The sequence below is a fragment of the Musca domestica genome, unplaced genomic scaffold (genome assembly GCF_030504385.1).
Source record: "Musca domestica strain aabys unplaced genomic scaffold, Musca_domestica.polishedcontigs.V.1.1 1, whole genome shotgun sequence".
Taxonomy (NCBI): domain Eukaryota; kingdom Metazoa; phylum Arthropoda; class Insecta; order Diptera; family Muscidae; genus Musca; species Musca domestica.
In genome coordinates, this window is record NW_026712114.1 from 5,558,169 (window position 1) to 5,571,342 (window position 13,174).

Here is a 13,174-nt window from a genome sequence, read left to right on the forward strand (position 1 = left end):
TCTTACATTTTATTTTTCAAAAAATAAAGAATAATTTATATTTGGCATGATGCTTGCAATTTTTTTTTTGTCTTTGCAAAAGTTTAAGGGTGATTACAAAATGTTGTTCTTTTATTTTTCTCTTTACAAAACATAGTAAATATTTAAGGTTGCTTAATTTTTAATGCATTGGGGAAATTGTGTTTTGTGATTCATACTCTGGGGGAGGGGGCCTGTTATTGTTTTTCTTTTTCTTATATATTTCATATATACTTTTTTTCATAAGTTATAATTTTGTGTTTTTTTAAAAAAAATTGTTAAATTTTTTGTAGTTTACTAATTGATTTCGATGAGGCATTTTGAGAAGGCTTTTCATTTTCCATTTCACTGTCTGTTTCTTTCCAGTTCTAATTGCATTTCGAAATTTCTACTTCTAAAGTTTGTTTTTTTTGTCGGGTTTCCTTGTTAAAAATCTCACTTAGCGTTGTCAATGTTTTTTTTTCCATTTTATGTTTTGGTTCCGTTTAGTTTAATATTTTTAATATATCCATAAGTATTGCCGAAATCAGTGTATTCCAACAAATGTGAACACTTCAAATCTGAAAAGAGAAAAACAAAAATTATAAAAGACTTTATTAAAAATAAGTTGTTTTCTGGGGTAAGTCTTATTAACAGAGACCTCGAGCTCAATTTTATTAAACTTATATTTGAAATAAGTAAATTGCATATAAACAGGTCCTCTTTAATAACACATCAAAATGATAAGTGATTCTCTTCGAAGGCAGGGACTGTTGTGTAGTCTTAATTTTGAAATTGAACATGAGATCCAAATATGTTACAAAAGAGAAAATATATGTTTTTTTATGATTTTTAGAAATGTAATTTAAATTTTTTTAAGAGTCGATCCAGCGATGTCCGTCCGTCCGTCTGTCTGGCTGGTTGGTGCGCATGATAACTCTCGAAGGGAGTATCCGAATTGGTCCAAACTTGTTGCATCGTAATATCATCCGAATTGGTTCAAACTTGTTACATCGTAATGTCAAACTTAGATCGAGTTCGGAGATGGACAATATCGGTCCACTCCTTATGGTACCTCCCCAAAAATTCAGAATAATTACAACTCCTATGAAATGTGATGTAAGAGTCCGATTGTCTTCAAATTTCACACATCCCAATATTTCTATAAACCCAAGATCGGGAGTTAAGGTGGAATATATCGGTTGCCACTTTCTGGTACCTCCCCCACAAAAGGTCAAAATTTTGCTCATAAAACGCAAAATTAACATCCGATTCCATCCAGACATGGAACATCTCAATATTTCCACAAGATCTGCTCTTAAGAAGGTAGAGATCGGACAAATTCTTTTGGTACCTCCCCCATATAGGGTTCAATATATTGAAAAACAAAACGCTAAGAAAGAAAACGAAATAAGCATCCAACTCTCTTCAATTTTCACACATACAAACATTTTTGCTAACATAAGATCTGTTGTGAAGATGATATATATCTGCGAACCCGTTCTGGTAACTCAACTACAAAGCGTGACAATTTTCAATACTTCTATCTGTCATAACTTGCGAAGCAAGTCAGCGATTCTTTACAACCTGCTCTATATAAATATATCTCCTAACTAGAAATCTAATATAAATATGTAAATTATCGAAATTTATGATTTCGCACAAAATTGTATATAAATATTCGATTTCCTTCAAATTTTGCACATATCAATATTTTTATCTGTATTAGATGAAGTATGAAAATGGAACATTTCGGTCCGCTATATCTGGTACCTCTACACTGTTCCAAAATTTACACATATCTCATATAAAATATAGGAAGTAATCGATATAGTCCAAATATGGCACGTCGTTATATTTTTATCAGTCTTAGGTCATATACGAATTGGTCAATATTGGCCAACTGAATATTTGAATAATCATAACTCAAGGCTGGGGTATACATCTGTCGGCAAAGCTGATACTTTTCAATTTGTTTTAGTGGTAGTTTAGAAGCATACTATCACAGTTCTATATCTCAATTCATTTTCACTCCCGTCGACAATTTAATTTTCTCCAGTTATAAAATAAATAAACCAAAATGGGATTCATTTTGACATTCTATAAATTCTTAAAATATCTATAAAAGCTTTAAAAAATATATAATTTTTGAGCTTACATTTGATTCTTCAGTATCGTTCGATTGTCCTCGTGATGATGTACTTAATTGTATTTTACTACTGCTACTACCAGAAGCCAAATCTGCAGCGACAACCCCACCACCACCACTACCAGTACTTGTTGTTCCTCTCAGGAGATCCGTAGTGGCGGCTAAATCATGTTGTGAGGATGATGGTCGTAAAGCAGCTCGCTTGGCAACAATTTCCAACATTTCATTCAATATGGCGCCTTCAGCAGCAACATCGGCTGAACTTTTATCGAGTTCTGTTGGCAAAGAGTGAAAAAACATTTAAATGGGAATGGAAAAATTTAATGAAGGTTTTATTTTAATTGATAGAATACAGAAATGTGATTAAATTTAATAAATGTTATGGCTTAGAGTTAATTTAGTATTAATAAACAAATAGACCGGGATTATTTTTTGTTTTGTTTTTTATTTCATAAAAACATTTATTTTTTAGTGGAGAAAAATGGTAAAGTTTACCAGGGGATAGAGCCACTAATCAGTTCCGTGGGTTTTTGTATGGGGATATTCTCCCCAGGAGTAATAAAAAAATGGTATTCCCTGCCTAACCTCCCCCCCCCCTTGAAAATTAAAATTTTTTCTCCAACAATAAATATAAATTGTTTTTATAAAAACAAAAATAATGCCTTTTTTTCAATAACAAAATAACTGTGGTATCCCAAATAAAATGCCAACAATTAGATGTAATAAATAAATAATGAATTAAGTATGTGTTGTACTTTTATAGTTTGAAATAAAAGCCAATGTTTGTTAATACTAAAGGTGTAAAGATTTATTGGATGATGAGCGTTCACAGCTACTAATTTAAAAGGAATGAAGAAGTTACAATGTAGTGAGTCAGACTCGAGTGACAGACAAAACAAGACTGAGCAAGCTAAAATGGCGGTAGCACGGCGTCCTATTATATCGGCGTTGCCGTATAGGATGTTGCAACATGAGATGCCATATTGTTAATGTGGGTTGCCCCAACATCTCCCTCCTTAAGATGAGAAGGTGATCTTGAAATAGGTTCGACTGGTTGTCTGCGACTTGTTATTCTTTGAGGTGTCCAGTTTGGTGAACCTGTTGGAGTTGCAAAATGTTCTTGATGGTTAGGCAAAGCGATTTCGAATTCTTCAAGTAGTACGTCCAATGGTAGTTTTTGTCGTTCTTGACTGCTTGACTCTACCGATTCTCTATGTCGGAGTTGATCAGTATGAGCTCGTACTAGAATTTTCCTGTCCCCAACGTCGATTAGAGTGTTGTAAATGACTTTCCCTTTACGCTCGACTATTTCGCCTGTTGTCCAGTAACTTTTGTTTCCTTTGAAGTTTCTGGCATAGACCAATTCTCCGTTGCTAAACTCTCTGTTTTTGGTACCGTGTTTGGTATTGTACTGCTGTTCCATTTTGTGATTGACGTTATACTCAGGCGATTGTTGCTTCCTTAGAACGTCGAAGACCGTTCTCATTTTTCTTCCGATGAAGGATTCTGCTGGAGACTTACCTTCTGGTGCATTTGGATTTGGTGTGGATCTGTAGACTTCTAGGAAGGTTTGGAGAGATTCCGTAGGCGTTTCTTCCCCTTCTAGTTTTTTTAATGCACGTTTAAGTGTATCAACGAAACGCTCGGCTTGTCCATTTGAACTTGGATGAAAACGAACAGTCCTTGTGTGTTTAATGCCTTTTTTGCTGCACCACTTCTCAAATTGTTCTGAACAGAACTGTGTTCCGTTGTCCGAGACCAATTGTTCAGGATTTCCGAAGAGTGCACAATATTCGTTTAACATTTTTAATGTTGCATATGTGGTTGTCGTTGTTGTCTCGTATATAACAGGGTATTTTGAATACGAGTCGATGATAAGAAGATAATATTTACCTTTTTCTGGACCAGCATAGTCTATATGTATCCTTTCAAGAGGGTGTGAAGTTAATGGCCATGGGCAAAGATTTGTTTTTACTGGACTTTTTGCCGCATGTTGACAATTTTTGCATTTCCGAACAAAGTCTTCAATTTGTTTGTCGATGTTTGGCCAATAAACATAACTTCTGGCGATGGCTTTGCTGCGTTCTGCTGATAAGTGTCCTCTGTGAAGTTGTTGTAAGATTTGTCTCTGATATGATTTAGGAATTACTATACGATTATTGAAGAGAATACAACCATCGAAGGTTGAAAGATTTTCCTTGCGGTTGAAAAATTGAATAATTGATGGGTTAATATTTTTCTTGCTTTCTGGCCATTCTGTTTGAATGTATTTGAGGACCATTTGTAAATCCGTGTGTTTTGTTGTTGCATCGACGATCATTTTAAATGATACTGGGAGAACTGACATAGTTTCATTTATCTCGTTACGTATGTCTTCTTCGAATGATATTGAAGCCACTATAAAGTCATCTGCTGGTTTTTCGTGATTGTTGACTAATCTTGATAATACATCAGCGTGACCAAAGTCCTTTGTGTTTGTGTATTTAATTTCGAAGTTGTAAGCCAGTAATATAAGGGCCCATCGTTGTAAACGATTTGCTGTGTAAATTGGAACTCCCTTCTTTGAACCAAATATTGCGAGTAAGGGTTTGTGATCGGTGTGTAAAGTAAATTTGCGTCCGAATAACATTTTGTGAAACCGTTGAACGGCGAATATAAGGGCTAGGCCTTCTTTTTCTATTTGGCTGTAATTCTTTTCCGCTTGTGTGAGTGATCTGGAAATATGATGTATTGCCTTCATAGTGTTGTCTGGAAACATATGATAGATAACCGCGCCGATTCCGTGAGATGATGCATCGGCTGCTACATGTATAGGCAAGTTTGGATTGTAATGCGTTAAAGAAGATCTGATGTCAAGATGTTCTTAAAGTCGTTTAATGATTTTTGACACTGTGACGTCCACTCGAACTTGGCGTCCTTTTTTAGTAGATCGTCAAGAGGTTTACGTAGTGTTCTCATGTTGTTTACAAATTTCCCGTAATGATTAATAGAGCCTAATAACGATCTTACTTCCGAGACGTTTTCTGGTGTTTTAAGATTTTGAACGGCTGCTATTTTGATTGGGTCAGGTTTGATTCCATCTTTGCTTATTATGTGTCCTAGATATTTGATTTGTTTTTGAAAGAATTGGCATTTTTCAAATTTCAGCTTGAATCCGTGATCTTGAATTCTTTGTAAAAGCTTGTTTAAATTTAATTTATGTTCCGGAATAGATGGACTTGATAACATGATGTCGTCTATATATGCTTTTGCTCCTTCTATGCCTGCGCATAGCTTATCCATGATCCTTTGAAATGCTCCCGGAGCTGATTTTATACCTGGGGTTAGACGGTTGAACTTATATAGACCTTTGTGTGTATTGATGGTGAGAAGCTCTTTACTTTCGTCGTCAACTTCGACTTGTAAGTATGCGTCTGAGAGATCTAAGTGACTAAAGATTACACAGTTGTGGCAATCAGACATGATTTCTTCCGGTGTTGGTAATGGATACTGATTAGGTTCTACTATTGAGTTTAGTCCTGTTGAATAGTCTGCACATATTCGAATTTTTCCATTACGTTTGCTGACCACTATCGGCGCTGCGTACCTCGATGAATCTACCGGTGTGATTATTCCTGCGTTTTCTAATCTGAGGAGTTCTGTTTCAATTTCCATTCTTGCTGCGAAAGGAACTGGTCGTTTGGGAACGAATATTTCTTTTGTGTTTGGCAATAATTGTAAGTTGACTTTTGTTTTGCACAGACCTGGGGTACTGTTATCAAAAACTGATTGATAATTCGTTTTCAATTCTGCTATTTCATCAACGAAGTTTATTTGATGACACCATGAGGTTATTGGTTTCTGCCATAGATTGAATGCTTGAATCCAATCGATTCCCATGATATTGAGTTTTTCTATATCTGTTATATAACATTTTAATGTTTTTGATGTTTTGTCGATTGTGACGTCACATTGAAATTCTGCTAGGAGCTTGATTGAGTTTGCGTTTGCGTCGCTAGCGTTGTCAAAAGTTTCGTAGGCTTCAGGCTTACCTATAGCTTTCCATGTGTTGATAGATACAATTGATATGTCTGATGCAGTATCAATTTGAAGTTTTACAGGATTGTTGTTAATTAGGACAGTTGTGTATTTCCTTAAGTCGCGGAAATTAATGTTGTGTGTTTTGAAAACTGCCTTAGTTTTGAATGATTTCCTTGAATTGCTGTATTTCTTGAATTCGTTCTGGTTGTTTTCAGATGATGATTTGAAATTCTTACCAGTTTTAGCGATGTTGCAAAAGTTATTTTTATGACCCACTTGATTGCATGTTGTGCATTTATGTTTCTGGAAAGGACAAAATTTGACGTAGTGAAGGTCTCCGCAATACCAACAGGGTGAATTGGGTGTTTTGTGCTTCTTAAAGTCTTTTGCGTGCTTGTTGAGTGAACAGACGATTTTTGATTGATGTTCAATGAGAATGTTGTCCGATTTGAGATCTAGAATTCGTTGTGTTTCGTCTACTAGTTGATCTAGGTTCATTGTAGTGTTTTCATCATCCAGTACCTTTAGTAAGCGAAGTCTTATGTCGTTGTCCTTTGCTGACTTGAGTCCTAAGACGAAAATGAGACATTTGAATTGGTCGATTTTCAGTTCTTTCATTTTGAATAGTTCGCATTGTAGGTTTACTCTGCTTGCGTATTCTCTGAAATCTTCGCTGTCGCCTTTTGCTAGCTGGAGGCATTTGTATCTTTGTGAGACTTGTGTTTCTGTTTTACCAAAGAGTTTCTTGAGTTTCTCTACTGTATCCTTTAGAGTCATGTCTTCAGGTTTTGCTGGTAATACGTAGTTGGCAAATCTTTCATGTACTTGGTTCGACATTTTTCTCCATAACAAGGCCACTTTGTCATGTTCTTCGAGTGAGCTTGCTTCTTTTTCGAAAACATGCACAAACCTGTTGTACCACGCTTGAAATATCAGACCGCTCTCTGGCTCGTATACGAATGCTGTCATTGACTGTGCTAGTGATTCCATTAGTGCTGCTTTGGATGAATTTGATGTTTGTGGTGAGTGTTGTGAATTTGGTGCTCCTTGTGCTTGAAGAAGATCAGCCATATGCTTTAGCAGTTGCGTTTGTTGCGACATTGCTTTTTGTTGCTCTGTTAACAATTGTAGAATTATGTCTTGAGACATTTTTGCGGATTGTTGTGTGTGCAATTATTGATCAATTTCCACTATCCTCGTCGCCACTTTTGTTGTGGTTTTATCGTTTGAAATAAAAGCCAATGTTTGTTAATACTAAAGGTGTAAAGATTTATTGGATGATGAGCGTTCACAGCTACTAATTTAAAAGGAATGAAGAAGTTACAATGTAGTGAGTCAGACTCGAGTGACAGACAAAACAAGACTGAGCAAGCTAAAATGGCGGTAGCACGGCGTCCTATTATATCGGCGTTGCCGTATAGGATGTTGCAACATGAGATGCCATATTGTTAATGTGGGTTGCCCCAACAGTATGACTTACTATTGCACGACAATCGCATATTAAGTTCTTCCTTTAGCTGGGCGTGTCGGTGTTCCAATTGTAGTTCCTGCTGGCGTATGCCAAGTTCTTCATCGCGTTTCCTAAAAATAAAAAGAACGAAGAATTTTTGGGATTAGCTAAAAATAATAACATGCGCATATTATTTACACTACTTTAAACATACAGGGTGAGATAAAAAAACTGCAAAAAAGTCAAACGATATAATTTTTACATTTTTTTTAATTTTATTGAATGAAAGCAAAAAATTTCGAAAATAGCATCACATTTTAGAATAAGTTTAGATTTGTTCGAATTGGTCACCTCTCGCACGAATAACGGCCAATGACACCGTCACACGCTGCCCAAATGTTGCCCTGCGGTATTTTGGCCCATTCCGGCGAAGGGCTTGCTTGAGGTGATCGACACTTGTTTTCCAAAATACTTCAGACACAATAGTCCAACGGATTGATATCCGGAGATTTTGGTGGCCATTGTGCGCTGGAAATGAAGCGAGGAACCTCATTTTGTAACCATTCTTGGGTGGCGAGTGCTGAGTCCTGTTGGAATGTCCAAGATCTGCGGCCAAAATGTTTGCGTGCCTCACGGCTTTAATACACCCTCCAGAATATTTTCGCGATAATATTCGACATTTATTCTGATGCCACGATCGATTAATACGGGCGGAGAGCGACCACGGAGCGAAACACGGACATTTTGTTTGATTACAAACTGCTGGACAACGAATGTTTTCTCATCGGAAACGGAGAAAACCAAATTCGTCAGTTCACCACTTTCGGCTAAGCGAAGCAACTCTTTAGCTCTTTTAAGTCTATTTTCTTTCCGTTGTGGTGTAAGTTCTTGCACTTTTTGGAATTTCAATGGCTTTACCCCGAGCTCATTTTTCAATAATTGCCGAATGGAATATTGAGATATTTTCAGCTCACGAGCCATTTTTCGGCCACTGCGACGCGGGTTTCGATCAAGTCACTTCTTCACTTTTCGAAGCATTTCTGCTGATGTTGGTATTTTTTTCCGTCCACGTCCACTTCCTTGACGTCGGACTACGCTACCAGTATCACGGTAACGAGCGATGGTACGAAACACAAAAGATTTGTTTACATTTAAATGCTTTAGTGCTCTAACGATAGCCACTTCTGGTTTTCCAGCCAAATATAAAGAAATCACACTATCACCAGCTTGTCCGTCTGCCCACGTTGCTACGCTACAGGTCGCCCCGATTTTCACGAATTAGGGTTAAGATCAGAATAAAAGCCTATTGGGGAGATGATAGGGAAATATTAAGGGGACCAAAAACTGATTTTTTTGCTAATTTTGCAGTCGTTCTATTGGTCACAATTATAAACCGATCAAAGTATAATTCTGCGTGGTGTTTGAGTTTAGAAAAGGAGGGGAGCCTAACACTTTGGATGGTCATCGGATAATATTTACCACGCTTTAAAATTGGGAATGAGGGAATTTTGCTTATTTTTCTTATTTTTTTCTCTCATATAACTGTAGAAATAAAAATTTGCACTTACTTTAGTTGTGTTATGTTACGCCATATTTCCAATAATTCTTTGAGTAATTTTTCATCATTGCTGCCAATATTATTGCCAGATTCCAAACTGAAATGAAAGAAATAAATGAATATTATTTTGTTTCATAAATCTAATCGATGGTCTAGTTAATATTTACTTTTCCAAAGTTTGTTCTTCGCCGCGCAAAGCCTTTTCAATCAGTACACCACGTGTCTCGAGCTCCTTTAATTGCACTTCAATTTCTTCCTGTTCTCGCTGAATTTCCTGAGCGATTCTTAATCGCTTAAGCTCAGCTTGCCGGACAGCCTTCGATATTGCACGCTGTTTCTTTTGGTCACGGGTTTCGTTGGTGTAGCTTTCGTCTGGAAGTTGACAAAACAAAAGGGAATATAATGAAAGGATTATATTTTCAAATCCTTTTATGGGGGACTTCTCCGATTTAAAACATAGAATTGTAGCGCGTTAAGGAGTTTGTATAAAGAAGTTGAAGAACTTATGGCTATTAACCATCTTTGAAAATTATGTCATCATCAGGGGCTTTCATTATTTTTTAAGTATTTACCCTTAAAAAGCGCTACCAGAAGGGGTCGACTGATAGAATTGAATCTTCTAACACCATGTAAGTTGATTAGAAATATTAAATGTGAAAAATTGGGTTCGATTCGGGACTATTTATCGCATTGTTTGAAACTTGAGGTATTTTAAATATTGAAATATTGATTGGACCGATACCAGAGATGAGATTCGATTTTTTTCATTTTGAAGTTATTTTTTACATTGCGAGTATGTCGCTGAGCAACAAGGCTTTCCCAAATTTCTGATTTGTTTACAGAAAAATCCGTAAAAGTAACGTTTTACTATATCATCGACAGTCTGAAGGAATTCCAGTAGAAAGTACCAGAAGGAGTGGACCGATATTGCCCATCTCCGAAGTCGATCTAAGTTTGAAAATAATATTACGATGCACTAAGTTTGGACCAAATCGGATACTCCCCCCTTCGAGAGTTATCGTGCGCACCAGCCAGCTAGGTAGACAGACAAATATACGAATACCCTTAGATCGACTTCAAATGTAATGAAACGGATTTTGTCCAAAGATATCTTCGGTTTGATATCGTTATTTCGATTAGGCACGTTTTGGCCCCATCAAATATATATGCCCTCTGTAGCCATATGGCTGTGGTCTTTTTTAAGAGCCAACAAAGCTAAAAATGTGTATTTTTAAGGAAAATTGTTTAGAAGGCCTCGACTTTTAAGTCTATTTTCGACAGAGCTATAACCTAGATTTTTTCAGAATATTTTATCGGAGGCTAAAAGGGCTACAAATATATATTTTTTTAGGAATATATAGCAGCTGATCTACAAGAGGGGATTTTTTTTGAAAAATACTTGTTTGAGTGCCAAAAGACCTCTAAAAATGCATCTTTTTAGGCCACAGTGGATTATTATAAAAATATTTTTAATAATATTTTCTTCGAGGACCAGCTGAGGGCCAACAGAAAGTTCATCATTAGAAATTATTTTTAACGATAAAATAGATATAATCGTTGAATATTTTTCGAAGATTATTTGGGGATTTATGGTAATGTTTTTCATTGCCAAGGGTCAAGCGTAGAGTTTTAAGGATATTTTTTAAGATTATTCGAGGATTTTTTATAAATTTGTATTCAGGGACCAATCATAAAATTTTTGGAAAATTGTTTAGTGGCTAATCGTCGAGGGTCAAGCGTAGAGTTTTAAGGATATTTTTTAAGATTATTCGAGGATTTTTTATAAATTTGTATTCAGGGACCAATCATAAAATTTTTGGAAAATTGTTTAGTGGCTAATCGTCGAGTTTTAAGAAAAAAAAAACTTTAAGGTTTAGTGTTGAATTTTAAGGATATTTTTTATCAAGGATAAGGATTTTTATGGCTCGGAAAAATTTTGGCACAATTTCAAGAATATTTTGAAGAGTTTTCAGGATTCAATCATATACATTTTTGGGAGCATTTTTAATGGCCAATAGTGGAATTTTTTGAGAATACTTTTATTTTGAATTTTCGAGAATTTTTGGGAGCATTTTTATGGCCAATAGTAGAATTTTTTGAGAATTCTTTAATTTTGGATATTCGAATATTTTTTCAAGGGGCAAATCAAATTTTCTGGAAATATTAGAGAAATATATTGAGAAAAATATGGGTATACAAACCATCCGATCTTTGATAATTCAATGGCAATGGCGGTATGGGAGGCGGTATTTGATCATCATAGGTAACCGGAGAGGATGGAGAACCGACAGCGGCAGCCGCATTATGTGAAGCATTTGTCATTGATTGTGATTTGTGAACACACAGTTGGGGGCTGGACGACGAGAAGGCCAGTGCCGATGAGGATGATGATTTCTTTGCCGAAGGACTAGTAGTGTGGTGTGAGGAACGCGCATCTTTACGTTGCTGGTGATGTTGTTGTTGTTGATGATGAATATTTTGGTGTTGGCCATTATTGCTGGAATATATGCGTTGCAGACAATTATTACTGCCACTGTTTGTCGGGCTCTTATGTTTCGGACTACCGCCGCCAAAGTTCAAATTGTTCAGTTGATTGTGACTGTAGTGATGGGTGGGCGGTGTACAGTGTGAACGCGTCAAAGCATCTTGAGACGATGAATGATGGTGATGATGGTGGTGGTGGTGCTGTTGTGACGATTGCTGTTGTTGCCGGGGGCACTCATAACAAGACAAGGCTGCCATTGACATGGATGATGTACGTAAACGACGTGTGGGACTGTCGGTTGTATAGCTGCTGTAATCGTCTTTATCCTTATCCTGTTTTGTAAGGATTTTTTTTGAGGAGGATGTTTTTGTTTTTTTTTTTTTTTGAGGTGATCGAAAATGATTTGATGAAGAGAAATAATGAAAAAATTATTATTTGTTAAAATGTTATATTATAAAATAAATAAATAAAAATTCATGCTGTTTCAAAATAAAAAGAAAAAATGGTTAGGGTTTGTGTTTTTTATTGAATTACAAGTAAATAAAGAGGGGGTTTTGGGAAAAGATCTTATGGGTTTCCAGCCATTCAAAAACAGAGGAGTTGAAGTTAAGGAAGAGAAAAGGGCTCCCACCCATGTAGAAAAGTTGGAAAAGGGGTTCCCTTTGTTATTAAAAAAATAGAATATTTCCAAAACCACCAACAGGAGAAGGGAATACAATCAAGGATATTTTAATAACAAATACAAAAAAAGAAACAACTATGTATTGTCGTGTTTTTGTAAAACTCATCGTAGTTTTTGTTTGTTTATTTAAAAATATATAATTATATTAAAAAAAATTATATTATGTATAACAGAAAGTACATAACAATTATACATAAAAAAAATAAAAATAAAAATTAAAAAGTATACTAAAAATTAATGGCAACTTTATAAATATTTGGAATACAAGTTTAGTACACAAAAATTTTTAACTAAAATTAAAAACAAAAAATTAAAAATTAAACTTAAAAAAAGACACTTAAAAAGAAAAAATAATAAAAAGGGGGATAGGGTTCTATGACGGACTTGTATCATTTCGTTGTGTGTGTGTGTGTTCGTTTCTTTTAGACAAGAATAACAACAAAAATACTTAAAGAAGGACAACTTATTTGTTCTGTAAAAAAAGAGAGAAAGAAACCAAAAAAAAAAAAGAGGAGAAAGAAAAAAAAAAACAAAAACCATGAAAATCTAAATCAAGATTACTTCTACTACTACTAAGGAACCATATAACCACAAAAAATGAGGGACACACACAGGTATGGATGGACATGTCGTATGTATATGAAAAAAAATGAAAGTTGAAACTTAGATGGATGGATTTATATGTGGATCGGATATACGAAAGCCAATGAAAAATGAAAGGGATTTTTTTTACAAAAAGTTTTCTTCTATAATAATTTAATAACACGAAACTCATGAAAATGGATGGGAAGCATTTTCCGAATATATGATACGGCTTAAGGACGATATAAGGT

The 13,174-nt window shown here is 35.4% G+C and overlaps 1 protein-coding gene across 1 annotated transcript in view; it reads right to left on the reverse strand.

Annotated features, from left to right (window-relative positions):
- Positions 1 to 271: 271 nt before the first annotated feature.
- The window catches only part of LOC101887289 (F-actin-monooxygenase Mical), a 159,412-nt gene continuing 146,509 nt past the window's right edge, over positions 272 to 13,174 (reverse strand). The window contains exons 21-26 of the mRNA XM_059124179.1: positions 11,376 to 11,991; positions 9,342 to 9,546; positions 9,185 to 9,271; positions 7,647 to 7,747; positions 2,156 to 2,421; positions 272 to 578 (exon numbers count right to left, since the gene is read on the reverse strand). Coding sequence (XP_058980162.1) covers positions 573 to 578; positions 2,156 to 2,421; positions 7,647 to 7,747; positions 9,185 to 9,271; positions 9,342 to 9,546; positions 11,376 to 11,991 — 1,281 coding nt within the window. The 3' untranslated portion in view covers positions 272 to 572. The remainder of the gene's footprint in view (positions 579 to 2,155; positions 2,422 to 7,646; positions 7,748 to 9,184; positions 9,272 to 9,341; positions 9,547 to 11,375; positions 11,992 to 13,174) is intronic.